The sequence below is a fragment of the Prinia subflava genome, chromosome 31 (assembly GCF_021018805.1).
Source record: "Prinia subflava isolate CZ2003 ecotype Zambia chromosome 31, Cam_Psub_1.2, whole genome shotgun sequence".
Lineage (NCBI taxonomy): Eukaryota > Metazoa > Chordata > Aves > Passeriformes > Cisticolidae > Prinia > Prinia subflava.
This window is the reverse complement of record NC_086277.1, coordinates 1312472-1337360: the sequence shown is the minus strand read 5'-3', so window position 1 is coordinate 1337360 and position 24889 is coordinate 1312472. Positions and strand designations below refer to the sequence as shown.

The window sequence follows — 24889 nt, the reverse complement described above, 5'->3', positions numbered from 1 at the left end:
TTGATCCAGGCCCGCTCGATCCACGGGGGTTTAGCAAGGGTTCCCATCGATTCCCCGTTCCTGGCATGGTGGCTGCTTATCAGTTCCACAGACTTTTACCCCCACGCTGTGATGGGTGGCTCAGGGGGGTCAGAGCCGGCCCCCAGCACCGCTGTCTTCCCCTCATGACCCCAACCCAGCCCCCTGCCCAACACCAGGGCCGATGCCTGGTGAGGGTTTGCTGGAGCCCAGGATGTGCCAGGATGAGCCCCCACCACAGGTAGCCCCTGGCTGGCCACAAGGAGCTCCCAAAGCACGAGCTGTACCATCCTCTGCAGCAGCACCAGGAGGGAGGTACAAGAAGCAGGCACTGGGAAGTCTCTGATTTATTAAAAGGCACTTGAATCCATACAAAAGTCACACGTGGACCCCTGGAAGCCCCATCCTGATGCCAAGCAGGGCCATGGGCATGGAAAACTATCCTCCCACCCTGGGATTTGAGGGGCTTATGGCACCCCAAAGGCATCACTGAGAGTTCCACAGCCTTTGCTGAAGGATGCAGGGCTAGAGGCAGGAGGTCCTTCCTGCTGTCCCACTGGGAGTGGCCAAGAGGACAGTGGTGGCACTCGGGGCTCAGCGGTGGGGCCAGCCCAGGCCAGAGTTGGGGTGCTCCTCAGGGGACCTCTCAGGCAGGCAGGGGGCTGTAGGGCTTGTCCTGCTCTGGCCTGTACCGCTGGAAGAGCCAGAACCGCACGAGGCTGGTGACAATTCCTGGCACATTGGGGACCTGCGGGAGGACATGGGGGGAGAGTGGATGTACCCCTCCCCCTGTGGTGCTGAGGGAGGTTTTATTGGCCTCATCCCAGCTAATTAATTAAAATCAATAGTCATCATGCTGAGCCTTGTCACCCTTGGCTGGGTGACACACAGAGCGCTGAATAGGGCCAAGCCAAGTGCTCAGCTGAGAGGGGAATGGGGTGGGGATAGGATAGGATTAGGATAGGATTAGGATAGGATTGGAATGGGAATGGACTGAGGTGATATGGGGATGGGATGGGGTGAGATGGCGCAGGAAGGGGACAGAACAGAATGGGATGAGATAGAGGAGTGGGATGGGATGGAAAGGAGTGGAATGCAGATGAAGCAGGCCAGGGTGGGATGGGATGGGACTGCGTGGGATGCAATGGAGTAGGATGGGTTGGGACGTGACGAGATGGGATAGGATGGGATGGCACCCCTTGGCATTCCACCACCCCAACCCACTGTGATGTAGAGATCGTGGAGCTGCAGGCCATAGAGTGTCCAGCTGCTGGAGGCCACGAGGGTGGTGACGGTCAGGGGAAAGGACAGGCACCGCGTCGACTTGCTCCGGATAACCTTGGCCTACAGGAGCAAATGTCAGGCAGGGCCCAGGCTGGCAAGCCCCAGCTCCACCGAGCCCCACACACCAGGTCAGCCAGCGGTGACAGGTACATGGTGATGGTGAAGACGCTGCAGAAGAGCCCCAGGTGTGCCAGGCGTGTCCCCGCGTCGACCAGGACGGTGAAGTAGCCATAGCCAGTAACCACCACAGCCAGGAGCAGCAGGACCTGCAGCAGCACGGGGCGCTGGGAGGGACAGCAGGGGGACATCAGGCTGAGGGTCCCCCATCCTCCCCATCACCCCAGGCCCCTGCCCCACCTTGGCAGGGCTGTAGTAGAGATACACCAGGATGTAGAGGGTCTGCAGAGCTGCCCCGATGGCGTTGACGGTGATCACTGTCCCGTCCCCCTTCAGGCAGCCATAGCCCAACCAGCTCAGGTTGCTGCAGGGATATGGCACAGGCACTTGGCTGCAGCCTGGGGGATCCTCCCTGCACCTCAAATGTATGTGACCCCCCCCCTCCCCAGGGCCCGACCCCGCTGTACTTGGCATCAGTGGTGAGGAAGGGCAGGAACTGGATGTTTTCCACACTCTTGGTCGCCAACATCTGGCGCAGGTCAGACCTGGGGGGGTGAGGGCAGCGGCCTCCTGGGTGCCCAGCAGTGCTGGGGTGAGGACGCTCCAGTTTCTGCAGCCAGCAGGCACTGCACCCCTCCACTCTCCCTGCACCCCCCAAATGGGACTCAGCCCCATCCCCATTGCACCCCCAGTCCCTCTGCACCAGCCATGCATAGCCCACTGCACCCCCAAACTGGCCCTGGTGCCCTCCCCATACACACCCCCCTACGGCCCTCACTGCACCCCCAAACTGGCCTTGACGCTTTCCCTATTTTACCCCCAAATGCCCCTCCATGGCCTCCACTGCAGCCCCCAAAATGCCTCTGGTGCCCTCACTATTGCACCCCCAACCCTCTCACCAGGCCCCACACTGCACCCCAGAACCGGCCCCAGGGTCCTGATTGCACCCTCACCCCTCACTGCACCCTCAAATCCCCCTCCCCAAGCCCCACAATGCACCCCAAAACCGGCCCCGGGGTTCTGACTGCACCCTCAAATCCCCTTCTCCAAGGCCCCACTGCACCTGATTGCACCCCGATGTCCTGACTGCACCCTCACCCCTCACTGCACCCTCAAATCCCCCTCCCCAGGGCTCCCACTGCACCCCAAAACCGGTCCCGGGGTCCTCCCCCTTGCACCCCAAGGCCCCCGGCCCTCACTGCACCCCCGAGCCGGCCCCGGTGCATTCCCCGCCGCGCCCGCCCCCGCCCGGGGCCGCCGCCGCCGATCGCTCACAGGCCGGTGGCGAACATGGCGAGGGTGGCGGCCAGGCAGACGCCGGCGAGCACCGACATGACCATGCCGGACAGCCGGGCAGCGGCGGGGCCGGTGCTGCCCGCGGCGGGGCGGGGCGCGCCGGGGCGGGACGCACTACCGGGGAGGGATCGGCCGCGCACCGGGCGGGGGCGGGCGGCGGGGATCCGGCCCCGAGCGGGGGGAGCGGCGCCGGCACCGTCGTGACCGCCACGCGGGCAGCCAGAGGAGGGCACCGGACACCGGGCCCGGTTGGGGGGGTGCAGTGGGGGCACCCCCAGGTCTCGCGTGTTGAGTGCCCCCCTGTAGGTCTGGGGGTCCCCGGTTCCAGGGGGCTCACGTCCCCAGGGTGAACCCCACGGGCCAGATTACACACCCCGGAGGTCACACACCCCTGAGACCCCAGCTCCCCAAGCCCCACGCCCGCCTCCTCCAGGAGTCACACATCCCCGAGATCCACATTTCCACGGGCTTCAAGTCCCTGTGACCCCAATGTCCTTCGGTGCCCCCACACATCCTGAGTGGGGGTCACTAATCCCTGTGGCCCCAAGATCCCGCCTCTCCGTGATCCTCCATTTCCAGGGTCTCTGACATTCAGGGGAATTATGAATTCCTGTGACCCCAGTGCCCCAAGATCTCACCTCTCCAGGCCCCTCGCTCCCTGAGGTTCCCAATTCCAGGGGCCTCAAATCCCTCTCATCCCAGCTCCCTGCACCCACAGCGTCTCACACTTCAGGGGTCCCACATCCCTGGGGCCACCACGTGGGGGTCCCTGGGGTGCAGACAGGCTGCATCCCCTGCCCAGCCCGGGGGCTCTGGCTCCTCCTCATCACCGGTGGGATGTGTCCCATCCCCTGGGGTCTGCCCCACTCCAGTGGGGTTTGTCCCAGGAGCTGCTGCCCCCCACCTGGAAGCTCATTCCAATGCAGGGGGTGGGGTTCTCACCCTCAGGGGAGGCCTTTGTGTCACTAGATAAAGCCGGCGACAGTGCCAGCCACAGTGGCACTTGGCCACTTAACAGCGCCGTGCAAACACCAGCCAATTAATTAATTAACCAGCCCAACCCCCCACAGGGGCCAGGAGAGCCTGGCCCTGGAGGGTGGGGGAGGTCTCAGGAGCTCAGCATGGTTTTGGTTATTTATTCCTGACAATCGTATAAAAACTCCCGAGATAGAAAGCTGTACAAAGGGGGTGCTGGGGGCCCCCTCCGACACCCAGCGGAGGGGGGGGATGGGGAAGGACCCGGGGATGAAGGACGGGGTAGGGGCACAGCACAGTGCGGAGTGGGATGTTTCTTATAACCCCGCTCTCCTGGCTGCGGGGCATCTCCAGCCTGTCCGTGCTCCCCAAACACCGACATTGGGGGTGAGACGCCCCCGGCAGTGGTGTCACTTGGCCACCCCCACGTCCCTGCCTGCAGGACACATTCCAGTTTGAGCCCACCCCCGAGGGTGGTGGGCGAGCTCAGCTGCGGGACAGGGGTGCCAGCCCCCTGTCTCTCTCCAGTCTAGGGCACTTCAGCCCCTCCAGCTCCAGGCTCCTTCTTGGCCTCTGGCTGCCAGGCCCATCCTGGAAGGGTTAGGGAAGCCTGAAGGCTCCAGCTGCTCCGATGGCTTTGGGCTCTCCAGCCCCATAATACTGACAAATCCTTTCCTCGCCCAGATGTGCACAGGGCATGGCACCTGGGGCAGATGTGCGGGGCCATGGAGGTCCCCAGCGGCCACAGCCTCGGTGGGTCTGGGCACACGGCACAGCTCAGAGCCCCCGTGACACCAAGAGGGGCAGGAGGAGGCTGATGAAGGTGAAGGGGCGGCTGCTGCTGCGCATGGCCGAGTTCTGCCCCACGCTCCTCAGCACGTGTGCGGCCGCATCGTCTGTGGGGGGGAAAGAGAGGGGCCATCAGCAAGCAGCACCCCAGAAGACGAGCTGTACCCCAAGCCAGCAGCACGTCACCCCTGCAGAGGGTTGCCACCAGCCTTCGTACCTTAGCCAGCTCTAGGGCCCCCCAGGAAGGGCAGATGAGCTTAGCCCAGTGGCCCTGGCAGACCCCTATCCCATCGTGTGGGTGGCTATGTTCAGGCCATGTTGGTCCCCCCAGGAAGGTAGCTGGGCTCTGCCTGGTGCCCCCAAGAACACCCCCCCGTCTCCCTGGAAGGGAAATTGGCTCAGCCCCAACCCACAGCCCCCAACACACCTGCCTGGATCCTCCCCTTCTGTGTTGAGGCCGGGGCAGGCGGTGCCGGAGCTGTGGAGCAAACAGGGGGTCACGCCAGGGAAGGGCAGCACCCCAACCTTCCCAAAATCCTGTTTCACTGTGGGCTGTCCCCCCTCCCCCCTCCACCAACACCTTCCCGGCCAAGCCGCGCGTGCCCACACCCCGGGCTGGCCAGGGGCCACGGCCAGGCCGTGACTCAGCGCAGCCAAGGCCACACTGGGCACCGGCGCTGCGAGCGGGAAGGGGGGGACACGGGGGGGCCCCGAGGGGGTGGTGATACTCACTGCCTTTGCCTGTCACCGTCACCTTCAGCTTCAGGCAGGCTTCACCGTGATGGTGGATGGGCTTGGCTGTGAAGGGAGAGGCGAGTTAGACAGGGATGGGGGGAGCCCGATGGCGATTCTGTGCAGCACCTCAGAGCCCCCCCCCCGCAGCCCCCCAGCACTCACAGATGTAGTAATAGCTGTGCCCCTCCCTGAACTCCTTCCCCAGCGTGAAGGGAGTGAAGCGCTGGAACTTCTCTGAGAACTTCTCAGGGCCGTGCAGGGCACTGGGCTTGTCGCATTCCCAGCGGATCTGCTCCTTGGAGCGGGGTTTGCAGGCCTGGTACTCCTCGAGCTCCACCAGGTACAGGGTGTAGCGCTCCATGGCCCGGGGGTCCACGCTGCCCTCCTCGTAGTGGGGGCAGATGATGTCCAGGTAGTCATTGAGACGAACCTCCACCGTGTAGTCACTCCACAGAAACCTGTGGCAGGAGGGTGGGCAGGAGGGTCAGCTCTGCCTTAGGGCCTTACTTGCACCCCCAAATCCCCCACACCCGGGGGGGGGGCCAGCACCCTGCCCACAGCAGCGCTGGGTGGGGGCACCCTTGGGTCCACCGTTCCTTGTGCTGAGCCTTGCAGCACCTGGAATAGCTTTAAAAGGGCAACCCCCCCTTCGTTCTCCCTCTGGCTTGGCCCCCCGGCAGTGAGTGGTGAGCGCACCCCACTTCCCAGCGCTTCCCAAGAGCCGGGGAGCAGGGAGGGGACCCGCTGGGACGCGCACCCTGCCCGCACCCTGCCCGGCCCAGCGCTGCCGGAGCAGGAGGCGTCGCGGCTCTCGCCGTGGGGCAGCCAGCCCGGCTCCAGCTGCGCCCCACACCCCAGCCGGGGGGGGCACGCTGGGGGCCTCCATGGGGTCCACACCTCGCCGGCTGTGGTGGCCTCGAGAGGGCACATCCACCCACGGGGGGCACCCCCTGCTCCCCAAACCCTGTGGGGGGACACAGCCCGACAAGCTGGGGGAGTCCTACACTCGTGGGGGACACGGCGTGGGGGAGAGCCCCCACAACTTACGGAGAGAGTGACTCAGCCCAGGGAAGGAGGGGAAACCCCACATCTCCCCACGGTTGCCAAAGTGTGGGGCACCCCCTCAGCCTAGGAGTCTGGAGAGTGAGAGGGGCTCCCCGAAAGCCAAGGGGGACACTCCTAGAGCCCGAGAGAGGTCATGCCCTGGGGGAGCACCTCTACAACCAGGGGGAATCACGGCTCCGGGCGGGGGGGACCCCTAGAGCCTGTGGGGCTGCTGCTTGAGATGGGGTCCCCCCTCAGCCCCGGCTGCCGGTGAGTGGGGGGGCCTCGATCCCGGTCTACCCCCCCGCACATCCTGCCCCGTGTTTGTCAACACGGTCCCCGGGGCCGGCGCCGGGGCTGGCGCCGCGCCCCCCCCGCGGGAAGGAAGCGGCCCCTTCGCACGGCCCTGGGAACGGAAAGGCCCCCCCGGGCGCACCTGGAGCGGCCCCGCCGCCCCCCGCACGGCCCCGCACCCAGCTCCGCACCGGCCCCGCCGCCTCGTCCCGCCGCCCGCCCCGCACAAAGGCCGCCGGGGAGCGGAGCGGCGCCGCCCGCGCCCTCGGGGCGGCCGGTGCCGGTCTCGGTGCGTGTTTGCGGGGGGGGTCCCGGCGGCAGGCGGGGGTCACTCACCGCGGGTTGGAGCTGTTCCAGAACACCGTGTGCCGCTCGGCCACCGCAGCCCAGCACAGCCCCAGCCCCAGCAGGGCCAGGGGCACCCCCGGCTGCCCCATCGCTCCCCGGGTGCTGCGCTCCGCGGGCGGCCCCTCGCCCGCCCCCGCTTAAGTACGGCCCCGCCGCCGCCCCGCCTCCGCCACCGCCCCGCTCTCGCACAACAACACACGGGACGAGGCGGAGGGGACGACACACACGACACACCCCCCGCCGGTATCCATCGGGGGGACGCAAACCACCCCCACAGCGAGAGCAGCACCGCCGGGGACACGGGGACACCGGCACCGGCCTGGGGAGCGCAGACCCTCCGTTCAGACACCGGCACTAACCGGGACACAAACACACCCTTCCCCCCACGCGAGGATCAGGTTGGGGGACACAAAGCTCCGCTCCCCTACCGGGAACGCCACCGGGTAAGGGGACACCCTCCCCTGACAGCGACGGGCACCCCCCCACACACAACACCACACCCTCAGCCCGCTCTCCAGGTCCACACACACCCCATCCCCCCCACACGGGACCACCACAGAGCAGGGACACCCTCACGAGTGGCCCACTCCAGGTAGGGACTCCACACACACCCCGGCACGTCACGGGGGGCACATCCCGCCCAGCAGCACCCACCACGCATGGTCCTGCCTGGGGTCACCTCCACCGCAGCACAGTCCGGGCTGACCCCCACAGAGTGACCCCGGAGGCCCAGGGGAGGAATGAACGCTCCTTACTGGGAGATCTGACTGAGGGTGTGGGATAGGAGCTGTGGGTGCAGGATAGGGGGCTATGGGTGCAGGATGAGGGGCTGTAGGTGCAGGTGGGGAGCTGTGGGTGCAGGATGTGGGGCTGTGGGTGCAGGATGGGGGGCTATGGGTGCAGGATGGGGGCTATGGGTGCAGGATGGGGGCTATGGGTGCAGGATAGGGGGCTATGGGTGCAGCAGGGAGAGCTGTAGGTGCAGGTGGGGAGCTGTGGGTGCAGAATGTGGGGCTGTAGGTGCAGGACAGAGGGCTGTAGGTGCAGGATGTGGGGCTATGGGTTCAGGTGGGGAGCTGTGGGTGCAGGATGAGGGGCTGTGGGTGCAGGTGGGGAGCTGTGGGTGCAGATGGGGAGCTGTAGGTGCAGGATGTGGGGCTGTAGGTGAAGGTCGGGAGCGGTAGGTGCAGGATGAGGGGCTGTAGGTGCAGGATGAGGGGCTGTAGGTACAGGAGGGAGAGCTGTAGGTGCAGGATGTGGGGCTGTAGGTGCAGGATGCGGGGCTGTAGGTGCAGAGCCGGGGTGGGCAGGGTGGGCACGCTGCCACTGCCTGGCGGGAGTGCGGTGCCTGCCTGTCGGCTCCCATTTGCTCTGACATGGATCCATCCGTGTCCCGGACGGCGCGCGACGCTTCGCCGCGTGTTGTGAAGCGATAACTCAGCCGCATTTGCAAAACAACTTTCCTCTTGTTTATTCCATAATGATCCATTGATTGTGGGTAATGTTGCATGCCCTGTGCCGCAGCGGGTGCGGAGCGCTCTCCCCTGGCACGCGGCGGGGGCTCCGGCAGGCGACGGCACCGCAACCTGAGAGCGGCTGTGGCTCCCGCAGCCAAGGCATCCTACGGGCCCAGGCTGTGGGGCTGGGTACCCCACATCCCACCCGCACCCCACCTGCACCCTGTGCATGGCAGCCTCTCTCCCCACACCCTCGCTCCCAGGGAGGACCGGCTGCTTTTCTCTCACCCTCCCTGGTTGTGGCCAGGCCTGACATCATCCATAATGACAGTGCGAGGCCTCTGTTCCCGGGATGCCGGCGCTGCCGTGGCTTGTACAGGGGAGCACCTCCTGGGAACACCCCTGGGATTCCAGAGCAGGAGCATGGCACGTGCAGGCCACGGGGATGGGTGCAGCCAGGGGGTGGTGGGAACCAATCCCCTGGTGCCAGCATTGCGCTGGTAACTGCCCCCTCCACATCAGGGACAGAATGTGCCTGGGGAAACCAAGGCAGGGAGCAGCGATGGGGAGAGGGCTGGGCATCCCCTGATGATTGAGCCTTGTGTTGAGCCTGCCAGGAGGAGGCATAATGAGCCTCCCGGGGCACCACGCTGGATCCATCCTGTGGCACTGGGATATGGTACCCAACTCTGTTGGCCAAGGGGCTCCCCTGTCCTATCTGCCATGGCTCCAGCCCTGGAGCAGGGCCACCAGGACACAGGAAAGGGGCTGGGAGTGGGGCCACATGGACACATGTGTCACCCAGTGTCACCACCATGCCTGGCCCAGAGCACTAGTAGGGGACCAAGAGTGGAAAGACAAATTCGTGTCCCCTGCTGGGGACAGTCTGAGGGACAAGCTGGAGCTAGACGTGCCCCATTACCTCCCTTGGGACACAAGGGTGGGGCACGGGGTGGGCAGCACCCTGAGTAGGGTGGGTACCCACCTGCAGTGGCACCAGCGAATGCCAGTGGTGGTACTCACATGGTGCACATGGCCATGGCCACGGCACCTGGGAGCAGGTGACAATGGACTTGGATTGGTGCCCATGATGGCGGGACAAAGGTGAAGCTGTTTCGTGCTGTAAACATCGTTTGTGCTCCGTGTGGGGCAGGTGGGGCTGGCCAGAGGCCGCTGAACTCGTGACAAAGTGTTTATGCTTTCTCGGCTGGGGACACCCGGGACTGCCCCGGCCCTTGGCTGGGCTGACGTCACCTGTTCAAGGCTGGGGGAGGAAGAGGAGCCGTCCAGTTTGTGGCCGGGAGCGAAGACCGAGGTGACGCACGGTGCCAGCTGCGTGCAGCTGGGCAGGTAGGCATGGCAGGTAGGCATGGCCTGATGCCAGCCTGGTGGGGACAGAGCCGCAGGGCTGGCCACCTGTGCCAGGACCTCACGCCTTTGGCCAAAGAGCCCTGACTGGGCCGGGAAGCTGCCCTGAGGTGAGACAGAGTCTTGTGCCACATGGCTGCTCCTGGCACACATCCAGGACCTTTCATCTGCTGCCAGGGCTATGAGACCCCAAAATACCCAACGGGCACACAAACCTCAGCACTGGGGTACCAACAATGGCCCCCCACTTGACTTGGGACTGCTGGGCTTGGGAATTCCCTCTACCAGCACCCCAGGAGATTCCTGGTGGGTCTAGGTTGTCCTGCTGTGCTCAGCCCTGGGGCATGAAGCAGACCTGAGCCGGGTGCCCACCAAACCATCAGTGGTGCCACACATGCACAAGAAGTGGCGCCAGGGTCGAGGCAAGTGGCAGGAGGGATCCTGCAGGCAGAGCTCTCTATGCCAGGGCAATGACTCCAGCTCTTGCACCCCCCCAGGGCACTGGCCACCTAAGCTGTACCAGGCTCACTATACCACATGCCACCAGCATGGCACCACACGGGGACAGGTGCTGTGGCTGGTCCCTGGCAATCAGCACCTGGCTGGATGTGGCCCTTTGGCAGTGCTGGTGCTGCTGTCCCAGCCACACCATGCCCACCCTGCCCTGGGTGAGCAGACAGCTGCCAGTGGCACCTCAAGACCCCAGGAGGGGGTCCATGGCAGGGACCTCAGCCCTGTGTCGGGCCAGGCCTGTCGGAGCCGGCGGGGGGGAACCTGGGGAGCTCAGCGTCTGCCTGGAGGGCTCCCAGGACTCGTCTGACGGGTTCGTTGGCTCTTTCCGCACCCGGACAAGCCCGGGCCGGCGGGACACCCAGCCACCGCCCAGCAGCGCCTGCTGGGTGGGGGAGGGCGGCTGCCCTGCTCTCTGGGCTCTGAGGACCCCCTTCCCCAGGAATCCCCACCGGGAGGGGGGCTGAAGCCCCACATCCCTTGCTGCCCTCCGGGGACAGCAACTGGCCCCTCTCTGGGGATACTGGCCACCCCCAGCCCTGCAGAGTGCAGGATCAGGAGCCCACAGCTACTCCCCTGTGTCTGTGGGGCCTGTGGGGGTCTGGGTACCCCAGGAACACCCTCCTTGAGGTGCGACCCCATCCCCAGGCACAACCCAGCCCCCACATCCCCTTGGCTGGAGGCACCGGGGGGGGGATGACGGCATTCCCCATTCTGCAGAAGCCGCCAGTGCGTGCCAGATCCCCCCAAAACAGGCAGGAGCCGGCATGCCCGGCAGAGCCAGACGCGCCAGGGGTTGATGCCGGAGTTCCCATGGGGTTGCCAGCACCCCATGTCTGCTCCCTCTGTGCAGCTGGTGAGGATGACAAAGAAGGCTCTCCCGCCCCCGCTGCTCCCAAACGCCACCCCAGCACCCCAAGGGCTGCGTGCCCAGGGCCCCCACGCTGCCCTTACCTTCAAGAGCTCCTGCTGTCCACGCTGCATTCCTGTGGGAAGCACCGGCTCCCTGCCAGATGCTCCCTGCCGGCGCTGGGGAGTCGATGGGGAGCAGAGTCAGTGGTGGGGAGCACCCTGCATCCCCCTGCCAGCTGTACCGAGCCTGTGGCTGGAGGTGTCGTGCCTGGTCAGCCCTCTCCTGAATGCCTCTCCCTGCCGGAGCCCCCCAGGAGGGCCAGAGCCCCTCCAAGGGCTGGAAGTGCAGCATGCCACCGTGACAGGGATCCCTTTTTTTATCCTTTTATTATTTTTTTATATATAGACTAAGAGCAGAATATGAAAATCACCAGCCAAAGCACTTGAAAAAAAGATCGAGAATGTTTGTTTTGTTTTGTTTTTCCCCAAAAAGTGTCTGTGCGTTTGCATAGGTCAGGTCTTCACGGAAGACGAGGAAAATCCAACACGTTCGACTATGTACAAGCCAGCCCGGGGCCGGCGCCGCTGCCTATGGTACAGTATAGATATATCTCTGTAGTCGCTCTCTGTACAGTATGTATAGATCTATATGGGTATGTACAGACTGCCCGGCCCCGGGGGTCCCTGCTCTCATCGGGCTCCCCCACTCGGCGCTGCCCCCGAGCCGCGGGGCAGCCGCGGGGCACCGGTGGTGCTGCGGGCCGGACCCCGCGCCCCGGGATGGCGTCGGCGGGAGGTGCAGCGCGCCCGGCCGCATCCCTGCGGCCGCATCCGCTGGCGGGATGGGAGGCGAGTCCATCCGGGCCGGTGCGTGCCGCGATCCCTGCCCCGCGGGGCGGCTCTGCAGGCGGCTCTCCGGGCAGGGGTGGTGGTCTCGCCGTGGTTGCCCGCCGGCTCTCACGAGGGGCAGCAGTTTGGGGGGGCCGCGCTCGGCAGAGCGGCGCTGGCCGGGCCCCCGCGGCACCCGGGAGCTACGAGGCCAACAGCGTCATGAGGAAGAGCGCGGCGGCCACGGCCAGGGGCAAGTGTTCCCGCTTGGGGCTGGTGCCGCTGATGCTCTTCTCCAGCTTCGGCATCTCTGGGTTGAAGTTTTCTGTGGGGAGGAGCGAGGCGGTGAGGAGGGCAGCGGGGCGGCCCTGGACCCCCACCCCTTAGCCGGGGCTGCCCCAGGGGCAGCGGCGGGGTGGGGATGCGGCGCTGCGGGGCCGAGAGCTGTGCCTGACTCACCCAGGTCTTCGATCTTCACCTCGGGCCGCAGGGTGAACTGAGGCAGGGTGGGCGCCAGCTTCTCCCCAGAGTGCGACGCTGTGGAGGGAGAGAGGGGACGGGGGTCACACTCTCTGGATGCCCTGCACCGCAGCCCCCCAGGAGGGATGGGGGACCCACCGGGCAGCCTCGCCGCCCCTGCTTGCCCACAGCCCCCGGGATGGGCACGGGGGTACTTACTGGAGGCACAGCAGACAAACACCTTCATCTTCAGGCAGGCCCGGCGGTGGTTGTGTGTCGGCGTGGCTGCAAGGCAAGAGCGTGCTGAGAGGGGCTCCATGGCAGTGACTCCAATCCCAGGCACCCCAAGGCTTGGTGGGTCTGGGCAGAGGGGGGTCTGGTCCTGCCCAGGGGTGTGCACTGGGCTGGGAGAATGCAGCAGCACCCCAAATTCTGCACCAATGCCATGTGCCCGGCCCTGAACCATCAGCCCCAGCACCCCAACCCTGCACTGGTATCTGGCACCAACACTGCAATCCTGCAGCAGCAGCCCCTGAACCCTGATCCTGCAGCAGCATCCTGCATCCTACATCATCATCCTCAGCACCCCAGCATGCACTGGCACCCCCATCCACACCCCCAACCCTCTTCCTGTCATTCCCCACATCCCTATCTGCCCCCTGCATCCTGTAACACTCCCACCCTCTTGCTTCTTCCACTCCTCCCAGAGCTCCAGGTGCTCACTCTTAGGGGGGAAACGGCTGCCCAATTTTGGGGGTGCAGGGGAGCCAGCCAAGGGAGTCCTCCCCGGGGACACAGAGGGGCCCAGCTGGGGTGGGACCTGAGGGGACCCATCTGGGGGGCTTGGGGGCTGTGTGGGGGTCCCGCCCAGCACCCCACGTACATATGTAGTAGTACTCCTGCCCCGCGCGGAACTCGTAGCCCAGTGAGAAGGCGCTGTAGCGCTGGAACTTCTCCGAGAACTTGATGGGGCTGTGGGGCGCGTGGGGCCGGTTGCACTCCCAGCGCTTGAAGCCCTGGCTGGTGTTGCAGGTGCGGTACCCCTCCGCATTCACCATGTACAGCACGTACTGCTCCAGCCGGTGCTCGGGCACCGAGGCGTTGTAGTGTGGGCAGTAGATGTCCAGGTAGTCGTTGACATTCACCTGTACTGTGTAGCCCTCCCGCCGCAGGCTGCAAGGGAAAGAAGGGATGGAGGGTCAGGACATGCCCTGCACCTCCCCAAACAGTGTTCCCATCCTCCTAGTGAATCCTGAGGCTGGACAATGGGCAGGTTGCAGCAAAGGTTGGAGCTCTGGGAACAGTGATACCCTCTGTTCAACCTCTGTCTGGAGCCCCCGACACAGTGGCACAACCCGAGCCTCAGGTACCCGTGGAGCAGAATCACCATCCTGGAGGGTGTGGGTGGACCACGAGGGGACAGGCGCTGCTGGGGATGGGTGTCAAGCCACATGCACAGGTGGCATGGGCAGGAGGATGGGCATACGAGATGGTGCTTCTGGGTCTGCCGGGAACGTGCCGATAGCCTCAGAGACGACAGACAGACAGACCCAGAAGGGCATCAGGATCCTACAGGCACCAGGGTCTCCACAGGACACAGTCCGTGGGTGTGCGGGGGACCCCGGCATTCCCTGGCATTCCCTGGCATTCTCCCTTTCCAGCAGCCTGGAGCCGACCCACTGCTGCCGCCCACCACGGCCCTGGCACGCGCCGCAGCTCGGAGCCAGGATTTCTCACCCTGCTCTGGCTAATCCCGTTAGTTCGTTAATGCCGTAAAGGGTGGCCCTGGGGGAGCCTCATTTACATTGATTAGGAGCAGCAATCCCCTCAGATCCACTCAGGAGAGGCTCCGCTGGCTCCTAATCCGCGCCCGACGGAAATCCCGGCCGCGGTAATCCTCGCCGCCGCGCTGACCCGCTGCTCCTGCCAATTAATTACCACTAGGCGCTGGCTCGGCACCGAGCCGCCGCCGCAGCACCGGACCCTGAGCGGACCACGCTCCGCCGCCCGCTTCAGCGCCGCCTCGGGGGTCCCTGGCCCGCATCCCGCACGACACGGACCGCAGCATCCCACCACACGCGGCACAGCTCCCCTGTGCAGCTCCAGTTCGCAGCGCATCGCTCTGGATCGCGGCCCTTCTCCCACCTCTCAGGGCAAACCCCAGACCGTGAGCCCCCAGAGCATCACTCCGGGTCCCCTTGGCCTTGGGGGGTGACCGCCACCCCTCCTGGCTGCCCGGGTGTCCCCGGCAGGGCCGGGCAGGCAGCGGGCAGGGCTGCGCGTGCAGACGCCCCACCCTGCACCATCGCCCCCGGCGCTGTTGGAGGAGCCCCGGCACCCCGCCAGCGCTCGGAGCCGAGCGCCGGAGACAGAACCAGAGCGGGACGCGGTGTCGGGCGGCAAAGGGAGGCCCGAGAAGCGCCGCCTCCAGCAGCGGGGGGCAACAGAGGGGGCTGACGGCGGAACCCATCACCCCTGGGACACGGAGCGCAGCCCCACGCCGCCCCTCCCTCGCCGCGCAGCCGCTATTCCGCAGCCCATCCCGGCACCCGCCGGCAACTGCTCCGCCGGGAAGGTGCTGAGGCAGCCACCCTTGCTGAGCGGGCGCCGGGACCTTTCATCTTCCCCCTTTGATGTGGTGGGAAGGGGGGCGGGGGGAGAAAAAGGCTTGTTATTAAAGAAATGGCCCTAAGGAGAAAATTGCAATTAACTCCACGCGGGACGCAGAGCTGGGACGCCGGCGTACCCCAACACCGGCTGCCCCACACCGGGGCCAGCACCGGCAGCTGGGGCTGCCCGCGGCTGGGCTGTGGCTGTGCCGTGGGACAGAGGGACTAGAGGAAGCGTCACAAGTGACACCCTGTCATGGGGTGCTGGGGAGAGGTAACCCCCCATTCCCTTGTGGCACCCAGCGCTGAGGCACAGTCCCCCTGGGACGCACGCTGGGGGCTCATTAAGCCACGGCTCATTAAGGAGGGTGGCTGCTGATAAACAGCCTCACTAACGAGGCACCAAAATCTCCCCTGGGCTGGGGGACACCAGCACCCACGGCAGGGTACAGGAGCCCTGCGTGATGTGGCAAGGGCCTCATAGTGGTGAATCCCACGGGCATTGCCTGCTGCCATGGCATGCCGGGAGCCCACAGGCATCATCATAAGCTGGGAGGGGCTGGGGAATGGCCCCACAGGGCCACCACAGCCCAAGGCACATCCAGGTGACCCTGGCAGCAGCTTTGGCCACAACACTGTGTCCCTGCCACACATGGCTCCTGCACAGGGACTGCAGAGCAGCACTTCATACAGCCAGATACCCCCAAATCTGGCAGCCCCTGCAGTGCAATGGCTCAAGTGCTCCGAGATCTGCTGACAGCACCATCCAGGGAGCCCGTGGGCCTTGGTTTTGGGTGGAAGGGCAGGAACAGACACTCTGAGGGACTCTGCCTCCTTTCTCACCAGCACCCATCCCAGAGCTGCCTGGTCCCTGCCAGCTCCACAGCTATCAGGAAGCACCAGCAACCTGGGCTGGGCTGGACCCTCAATATCCCAGACCCTGCCAGCCATGGCACAGCCGGTGGGGATGGTGGGCTCTGGCAGTGCCCGAAGGGTTAAGTGCGGGAGGAGAGCGGGCAGCATCACTTCTGCACGACTGCGTTTGTAGAGCAGGGCTTGGCGAGGCACTGGTACCTTCCAGCAGCCTGTCACGCTGGGCAGATGGATGTCCCCTGGCAGCACCGGCCCCGGGCTCGGTGCCCACCAGCCCCGCACAGGAGGGACCCTGGAGGGACCCTGGCTACCTGGCACGCCGCAGCCGCCGGTGAGCTGGGCGGCCGCTCCGCTCCCATCTGCTGCCATAAATCCGGGCTGCGTGCCGCACGCTGGCTCCCACACTGCCGGGGAGCGCCTGGTGCACTGCAGCACGCCCCGGCAGCAGTGGCACGGCAGGGACCAGACCCCTGTCTAGACCTCTACACTATGGAGGCTCCTTCCCGTGGTGCTGGAGAGGCCTGGAGGGCTGCAGGGCCAGAGCTGGGCTCAGCACCCCACACTGGTGGTGCCAGCGGCGAGGAGCAGGGCAATGCTGGGTGTCCTCGATGTGGTGACAGCACGGTGTCCCCCAGCACCGGACAGCCCCCAGCACAGCCAGGCTCTTTGTTTGGCTCCAGCAGCTCCATCCTTTTGGCGCATCCGGGGCCCATCCATCACCCAGGGAACAAAAAAGTGCCATTGATTTACAAGTCCCCTTCCCATCACCCCACACCACGGCGAGAGGCAAAGGCGCATCGACTGCTGTGGCCGGTTCACCCCAACATACAGAGGGACAGACAGACTGACCGGCCACCCTCACCCACCGTGGGGGAGATGGGGGGCTCAGCACGGCCCCCCCTGTGCCAGCCCTCCCCACGCAGCCAGCGCTGCACAGTCACGGCGCCCAGACGGCCACGCACACGCGCGCTGGCTCGGCAGACAGCGCCTGCGACGCAGCCCACGCACGCGGGTGGCACCGAGCCACAGCACAGCCCCCCCGGCCTCGCCTGGCGCAGCCGCAAGCGCGGGTGCTAACGGCATCGCCGGCACACGGTGTCCCCGGGGCCACCTCCCTGCGTGGGGAATTGGAGCTCCGGGGTGGGGGGGAGGGAGGGAGGCGGGGGCTGCTCCCCACGTGGAGGGACCGGGGTGCCACCGGGCAGCACTGGCGTGACGGCCACAGCCCTCCCCAAGCACCCCGGGACTCCAGCACCACCCTACAGGTGCCCCCAACACCCCCGTCACTATTGACGGCCACACAATTCCTGTAATCCCAGCTAAAGCCGGCACCTTCCCGTGTTGCTAACAAGATCAATGAGGTTTTTAATTGGGTTTTAATTAAACCATCAATCTGCAACCGGTGACTCAATTACCAGCCCGGGCAGGAGCAGGTGGCCCCGGCCCTGTTGCACCCCGGCACCGCGGCCGCTTCTCCCACGGGAACGCCGTCCGTGCTGCCGGGGCTCGGTGCCGCCCAGCGCCGTGACTCATGGGGCACGGCGCGCTCTGCCCATGGGCACCGCTCCTGCCAGGGCTGCAGCAGGCACCCGTAGATGGGTGGGTGGCTGGGGTTTCTGAGTGCTCTGGGGACCAGCCTGGAGGGCAGAGCCATGGGGTGGGGGCTGGCTGAGCCCCGCAGCCAGCATAGGGATGCCCAAGGTGGTGTTGTTGGTACTGTCCCTGCATTCAGCTCCACAAGCAGGCATGGAACTGCCCCTGCTTGGGCACAACTTCCCCACACCCCGCAGCACCTTCTGCTGGATGCCCTCGGACCCACTGGTCCCTCCTGCTGTGGGTAACTCTGTTCTCAGCCCTGTGGGTGCCAGTGGATGGGATGGGGGGATCTGGCCGATCACAGCCCTGGTGTTGGGGTCTGGGTGCTGCAGAGGAGCCTGGGCCCCTCCAGACCTGCTCTGCAGGGATGTGGTTCCTCTCCCGTCTGAAATGCTCCCCTGCAAGCCTGCTCCACACTGGGGCTTTCCAGAGTTCACTCCAGCTCCCTTCAGAGCCCACTCCAACCCTCTCCAGAGCCCACTTCAGCCCTTGCTGCCTGTGACACAGCCTCAGCCAGATAAAAGCCACCTTGAAGAGATGAGCGTGGCAGCAGTGCCAGTGCTGGGGGGAGCTGCGTGAGCTGGGTGCCTGCACAAAGTGCCAGGCCCTCCCTGCACACAGGTGGGCTCTGACCCCCACCCCACAGCCAGACACCGGCACCTTGTGTACCCCATATGACAGCAGCCCCCCACTCTGCCCCCTCCATGGCACCCAATGCCCTCAGTACGAGCATCCTCAGGCCCCACACTGGAGTCAGTGGCACAGTGTGGTACACCCCAACCTGCTCTGGGGGTGCTTCCTGGGGTGCAGCAGTGTTGGGAGCGTTGGCCACATCTGTGTCCATGAAGAGGGACAAATTGCTGTCCCCATCTTGGCATCTGGAACACCCAGCAGGGAGATAGCCTCCAGCACGCCAGGCCCCAGCTTGCCTGGGGACAATCCAGGAGCCCCTGACCCTGCTCAATGGGTCACCTCAGGGTCACAGGCCCTCCAAAAGTGGAGGATGGACATGACTGTCCTGCACCTTTGTCCCGTGCCACCAGGCCTATTCCTGGCTGGGAAGTGGAGGGCAGGGACGAGTCAAGGGTCATCCCACACCCCCAGGGCTTGCTGGCTGCCACCAGCGGAGGTTATGGGAGAGATGGATGGAATGCACAGCTGGAGCAACAACCAGGCCGAGCAGGAGCAGGATCTGAGGATCCCACCCTCACACCTCCCCTTGGCTTTGCCAACACACTCCGAACCCATGGCATGAGGGGTGCTCTGCCTGCTTGGTGACCCTTCCTGGCCTCCTGGCACCCCCAGCCATTCCTTGCATGCCCAAGGGGCTGAGCTGCTTCCCACGGCACCACTGGGACCACAGTGGGTTCCATAGGCTGCTCCCTGGGTTGCCCCTTGTCCTGTCATCCCGCTGAGGGCAGCAACAGGGGCACCCAGGGTGGCATGGCAGGAGACACAATAAATGTGTGGGGTACCTGGCGCAGCCTCCAAGGAGTGGCCACAGCCAGCAACCCCCTCCTCCCCGGAGAGCCCGGCAGGGCCGCGCTGGGCTTGTTTATGGCTCCACTTGCAGCAGGGTTGCTGGGATTTGCAGGCTGCGGCCCAGGGAGCCTAATTCCCCCCATAATTTATCTAATCCAGACACTTTGCCGTGTGGCTATAATTGTGTCCGGGCTGCCGCACTGCCTAACAATAAATATCAGCTCCAGAGTCCCTGGGACACGGCTCTGCCGCAGCCGCCCCCACCGCGCCGCCCATGCCCTGAGCCGGACGCTGGCGGCCGCGCCAGACACGCCTGCGCAGGGGGTGCGGGCACCAGGCTGCGACACCCCCGGCCTGGCACGGCCCGGGCACTGCCAGCCCCCCTCTGCCCTGCCCCTCAAGAGGTGCCAGGGCAGCGGCAGGTCACGGGGGTGATGGGGTGGGGACCCCCAGTCACGGAGAGATGAGGGTGGGAGTGGTGCCACCTGCCAACATTGTGGCAATGTCACAGCGTGGGGATGAGGCTGGGGGTGGAGGGGGTCCGCCGGGAGCAGGGGGGTGCAGGGGGATGCCGAGCGTGGCAGGGTGAGCAGCACCTCGCCATTGTGCTGCGCCTCGGCACGTCGCACACACGCACGATTTATGGGGCCTGAGCTTCCGCCTGGCGACACAATCTCAATGGCAGGGGAGGGGGCTGCCGGGGCTGCTCCCACCCTGCACAAAGGGGTGTGGGATGGGGGGAGCCCGGGAGAGCCCCCGCACCGACAGGCACCAGAGGATGCTGTGGCTGGATGCATGTCCCTGCCACACCCCTGGGCACTCACACCAGCGAGGGACTGAGAGCTGGGCGATGGCAGAGGGTGCAGAACCCTGTGGAGGGGTCCATGGACGTGCCACGGGCACGCAGCACCCCCTTCCCGGGAGCGTCCAGCCCAGACCGTCCCAATGGCACATCCGCTCTCGGCTGTGTGTGCGCCGGCGAGGGCAGCGGCAGCCCCGGCGCAGGGTGTGAGGGAGGGGCTGAGTGTCCAAGGCCACCGACCCCCGACTGCTCTGCTCCCGGTGGCCGCTCCCACCCTCCGCTCTCGCCCCCTCAGTGTCCCCGCAGCCCCGGGAGCCACCGCTGCCGCCCCGGGGGTGCCGCTGCTGCCGGTCAAAGGCGGTGGGGGGCGGCAGGCACCTGTCGGGCTCCCCCATCTCCGCCGCGCCGCCGGTGCCGCTCCCGCACCCAGACATGCGGGAGGAGCGACTGGCGGGGGGAGCGGGACCCCTGCCCGCCCCGGCGCACCGGGAGGTGGATGCCTGGCGGAGCCAGACTCTTCCCGCTGCCCCTGGTGGGTGAGCGCTGGCGGGGGGGCTCTTCCCACAGTGCCCGCGACCCCGTCGCGCCCGCACCGGGAGCCGCCGAGCCCCGCCCGGCAGCGCGGCCACGGGGACATGAACTGGCCGGGAGGCTGCCGCCCTCCCGCCGCAGCGATCCCCGCCTGCACGGGCAGGGCGAGGGGCACCGGGGGCACCGGGGGCACCGGCACCCGGGGCACGGCAGCCCCGCCCGCACGAGGGCGCCGCGAGGAGACCGGCACCGGGGGTCCCGCAGTCCCGGTGTCGCCCGCCGCCCCCAGCGCATCCTTCAGCGCGATCCCCGCCGTGTCGCCGCCGCCGCGTCCTTCCCGGCGGCGCCCCCCACCCCGCGCGGCCCCGGGGACACCCCCCCACCTCCCGGTGCGAGTCCCGGCGCCCCCGCCCGCACTCACTGCGGGTTGGAGCTGTTCCAGTGCACGGCGTGCCGGTTGCCCAGGGCCCCCGGCGGCCCCCGGCCCGGTAGCAGCAGCAGCAGCGGGAGCAGGGGCAGGAGCCCAGCCGCCATCCTGCCGCCGGCCGAGCCCGCCGCGATCCCGGGGAATGGAGGGAGAACCGAGCCCGAGCCGCCCGCGCCCCGCGGCCCCGGCGCCCAGCTCCGCCCCGCGCGCGCCCGCCGCCGCCGCGCCCCCGCGCGCGCTCCCGCCGCCGCCCCGGGCCCGCCCCGGCACAGGCACCAGGATCGGGCTGCGGGTCCCCGCGGGTGGAGGCAGCAGGGCCGGGTCCCAGGAGGACCAAGCGCCAGCGGAGTCTCCCCAGGACCCCCACGGGTGGGGGCACCTGTGTAAGGTCCTGCCGACATCGGGGTCTCACTGCGGCCCCTGTGGCTGCACCCACGTGAAGGTGCCACCCATGCCTGTCCCAGCGGGATCGGCTGCCACTGGGATCTCCCTGGGGCACCCACAGGTGGGGGCATCAAGCCAGCACCCACTGCTGTTGGGGTCTCCCCGGCTGGGAGCTCTGGGCCTTGGGGGGCAGCAGTCCCTGTGGGGCTGTGTTGCTGAGGGAGCCGTGGGTGGGGGCTCAGGACCCCAGAGGGTCCTCATGCGGCTGCTGCCAGTGCCACGGGGGTCACAGGTACTCACAGAGGGGTTTGGGTGCCCTGGAGGCACAGGAGTGGGTGGCAGGGTGTGTGCCAGTGCACCAGGACAGCCTGGCCACCGAGGAAAACACACAGTGCCAGGCCTGACCTCCCTCAGGAGCCAGCACTTGGCCAAGTGCCCACCCACGTGGCCAGGCCCTTGTTCTTCCCACACCCCAAGGGTTCCCTGGGGAGAGCCACGGGGGCTGTGGGTGCTCCCCTGGGTGCTAGACCCCGCCGCCCATGTGGGGATTGAGCTGAGTTCCAGCTCCTGCTGTCCGTCTTCAGCGAGATCCCTTAGCAACTGCCGTACAGCACCGCCCGGCAGAGCCAGCGCCAGGCGATCGGCACCCTGGCACACGTGTGCACACACACGGGCATGCTCATACCGGCACAGGCATACACGGCTCACCGGGCACACGCAGCTCGCCCCCAGCTCCCAGCGGGGCCGCGCCAAGCGCGGGCACAGCACCGGCACCGGCCCAGCGGCCTCTGCCCTGGCAGCGCCGGCGCCGTGCATCACCTGGAGATTTGGCAGCCTGAGGAGCTGGTGAATGAAACCAGGAGGCTCCCGAAACCGTGGCGGGGCTTGCTGAGCCGGCCTGAGCTGCTCCAGCCAGGAGCTATCTTGCTGGTGTGGTGAGCGTGGCCAGGGTGATGCAGTGCCAAATGTCCCTGAGCGCCCAGTGGGCCTGGTGACTCTCAGGCCTGGGCAAGTGTCACAGTGTAGGTGCCCCAGTGTTGAGTTTTCGGGGGTGTCCTGGCTCCCCAGAGTTTTGGGAGGAGCTCAGTGTGGGAGGAGAGCCACTGTATTTCTTCTCAGGGTCCCTTCGGCCATGTGGATGCTGCCCCAGTGCATGGAGGGGGACAAAGATGACAATGGGCAGGGCCCCTGGTCCCATTCAGGACTGTGGGAGACCCAGTGCTGTGGTGCCCATGGCAGGGCTGTGCCCAGCCCCCATTCCCCATCCATACTGGTGGCACTGGGAGCCCAAGCCCCTGCTGGAGCCCTGCTGGGAAGGGGGAGGGGGCTGGTGGAAGGGCCCGGAGGACCAAAAAAGCCTCTATTAATTATTCATCTGAAGAAGTGAAGTGAAGAAAACACAACACGTGGAAAAGGGCTCTGGCTGCCTGGAGGTGGGAGCGGGGGGAATGCTGGGGGGGCTGCAGGGGCCGGGGCACTCAGGTGCTGGGGCGCGGTGGCAGCAGCAGCGGTGACATCCCGGGATGCTGCACACCTCTGGGAGGACCCACAGCACCGCGCTGCCACCATGGAAACGCCTTGGCTCGGCAAACCCATGGCAACACCCACCTCCACATGGAAACCCCCCGCTCCTGGCAACGCACACGCCGCCGTCAGCACCCGCACAACGCCGTGCTCGCCACGGGGGTCCCCCCCACCACAGCACCCCCTGTGCGGAGTCACGGAGGGGACACTGTGGTGGGGACCAAGGCACTCAGGTGGCGGAACACAGCCCTGGAACATCACGGTGTGCATTCGTGTGCAGGTGTCAGCACACACCAGGAATTACTCCTGGAACCGGCACAGAGAGGGGGCTTGGCTGGGTGCTCCCACAGCGGGATGTGGTGTCTGTGGTGGGCACACCCAGGGGGCTTCGCTCTCAGGAGGATGTGAAGCCTTGAGCTGTCCAGGAGAGCTGGGGCACGGAGCAGCCCTGGCTTCCTGCTCTTTCCGTGCCCTTCTGTCTCCTCCACTCTGTGCCTGTCACACCGAGGATCAGCAGCTTTTGGTGTCAGTGAGGTGGGGAAAGCCTCTCTCCCGCCATCCACGAGCACTGAGGGGCTGGAGCGCGTGCCCGGCGGGGCAGGGGACCCGCTTTGCCCGCCTTGGTTAATATTTAACCGCGGCTTCCTGTGACAGAATGTCGCAACCGCAGAGCAGAGCCGGCATTCAATAAATCATCGCGGCGGGCTGGGAGCTGGGCTGGGGGAGTGGGGGGGCAGCGCCCAGCCGAGCGAGAGGGGGAGCCGATAAATAATTCATTAAATAAATAAACATGGTGAGAGTGCGGGGAGGAGGCAGGAGTGTAACCAAGAAAGGGCTCGGTGAACGCGGGCATGAAATATTCACCAGCCACACCTACCAGGCCCCAACGCGCTGAGCTCAGGGCTCCCGACCCGCCCGCGGGATCCAGGTGCCGGCACGTGTCCAGCCAGACACGGCAAGAACATGCCAAAGGCATGCAGGGTGGATGGCCTGGGTCGGGGAGCAGGTAGCTGGCAGTGCTGGCATGGCCGTGTGGAGATGAACTGTCCTGGCTCCTGCCAGCTTCTCCTGGCAGCATTTGGGGCAGCCCCCCACAGCCCCATGCCGGTGTTTGGGCACAGGTCTGTCCTGCCAGGCTGGCACTCCCGCACACCTCGTGTGCCCACAGACTCCCAGCCCTGCTCCTCCCTGCCCCTTCCCTTTTATATCCCGTGTCAGTCGTTAAATTTGAATGAAGCCTCACGGATGGCTGCGCTGCACCAATGCCTTGATGAGCACTGGGCGGGCATCACCTCGGGGAGGGCACAGGGTCTGAGCCTTCCCATTTCCCAGGGAGAGGGGGGAAGACCCAGCCCTGGAGGAATCCTGGGGGACATCCTGGGGCACATCCTGGGGCAGGGCTGGCAGAGTGGACACAGGCCGTGCCACCAGCCACCCGGCCAACTCCCTGGTGAGCCACAGGTCCACACAGAGCAGCCTCTTACAGGGGGACCAGACACCCTACAGCACAGAGGGACATGGGAGCGATTCGTTAATTAGCACCTCAGCTACCTGAGTTAATTTACGTGGAGCTGGATCTTGTGGGCTTGCAGAGGAGAGTTAGTTGCCACCGCAGCACCGGCCACCAGTGAGGGAGCAGCGGTGCCAGGCGGCAGCGCCGGGGCCGTCAGAGGAAATCAGCTTCCTCGTGGAGCCGGAGGATGAAGCCGTGCGTGGTTCCCAGCCCCACCGCCCGCCCACACCGGGCTGGGGCTGCTCCCGCTGCCCGGCGGGAGGAAGCTGCAGGGTTCCTGCCCTGGGCGCCAGACGCCTGTTTGCCGGAACCCTGGCTCCAGCAGGCTCCACTGTGCCAAATCTCACCCGCCCTGGGTGTGTGGGCACCCAGAGGTGCCAGCGGGAGGTGCGAGCCCCATGGCTCCCACGGCCAGCAGCCATGGTCCCGATGGTGTTGTGGCTGATCCCAGGTGGAAAGGGGTCACCACATGGCGCAGCACGGCCACGCACACTCCCACCTTAGCCCACCCTGGGTGCTGCCCTGGAGTGCCAGGCAGTGCCGCGGTGCCGTCTGTCCCCTGTGCCACATCCCTTGTCCCAGCAGCCCACACGCCGGCGGCGGAGGTTACCTGGCAGGAAGCGCCTGAGTCAGCAGCCGGGACCGGGTGACTCAGCCGGCTCCTCTCCTCTCCCCCCGCATGGCAAACCTCGCTCCTGGCCTCAAGATCACTCCAATATCAGCCGCCGGTGGCAGCCCCGGCCTTACCCCCAGCCCTGCTGCTCTGACATGACC

General features: G+C 66.3%; 3 protein-coding genes and 1 long non-coding RNA gene across 7 annotated transcripts; 1 reads left to right on the top strand and 3 right to left on the bottom strand.

Moving 5' to 3' along the window:
- Positions 1-345: 345 nt before the first annotated feature.
- On the bottom strand, positions 346-2846 carry SLC50A1 (solute carrier family 50 member 1). 2 transcript variants are annotated; one of them, XM_063420519.1, is made up of 6 exons: positions 2695-2846; positions 1887-1964; positions 1660-1783; positions 1428-1586; positions 1243-1362; positions 346-766 (listed from the first exon to the last, which is right to left on the bottom strand). In XM_063420519.1, the coding sequence occupies exons 1-6, from the start codon at positions 2757-2759 to the stop codon at positions 665-667; spliced, it is 648 nt and encodes a 215-aa protein (XP_063276589.1). In that variant the 5' UTR covers positions 2760-2846; the 3' UTR covers positions 346-664. The 2 variants fall into 2 exon arrangements, with proteins under 2 accessions (XP_063276589.1, XP_063276591.1); XM_063420521.1 differs by lacking the exon at positions 1887-1964 and having other exon boundaries at positions 2695-2816.
- Positions 2847-3836: 990 nt separating this feature from the next.
- Positions 3837-7045, bottom strand: EFNA1 (ephrin A1). The gene is made up of 5 exons (XM_063420523.1): positions 6889-7045; positions 5377-5672; positions 5212-5277; positions 4907-4957; positions 3837-4586 (listed from the first exon to the last, which is right to left on the bottom strand). Exons 1-5 carry the CDS (start codon positions 6987-6989, stop codon positions 4468-4470), a joined length of 633 nt encoding a protein of 210 aa, XP_063276593.1. The 5' UTR covers positions 6990-7045; the 3' UTR covers positions 3837-4467.
- Positions 7046-7056: 11 nt separating this feature from the next.
- On the top strand, positions 7057-12130 carry LOC134562905 (uncharacterized). 3 transcript variants are annotated; one of them, XR_010083276.1, is made up of 3 exons: positions 7350-8064; positions 8106-9707; positions 11600-12130. It is a non-coding gene; the product is annotated as an uncharacterized LOC134562905 (long non-coding RNA). The 3 variants fall into 3 exon arrangements; XR_010083277.1 differs by lacking the exons at positions 7350-8064; positions 8106-9707 and adding an exon at positions 7057-7343; XR_010083275.1 differs by having other exon boundaries at positions 7350-9707.
- Positions 11456-20910, bottom strand: LOC134562885 (ephrin-A3-like). Its single transcript, XM_063420513.1, has 5 exons — positions 20689-20910; positions 13258-13547; positions 12594-12659; positions 12375-12452; positions 11456-12240 (listed from the first exon to the last, which is right to left on the bottom strand). Exons 1-5 carry the CDS (start codon positions 20799-20801, stop codon positions 12119-12121), a joined length of 669 nt encoding a protein of 222 aa, XP_063276583.1. The 5' UTR covers positions 20802-20910; the 3' UTR covers positions 11456-12118.
- Between the last annotated feature and the right edge of the window lie 3979 nt (positions 20911-24889).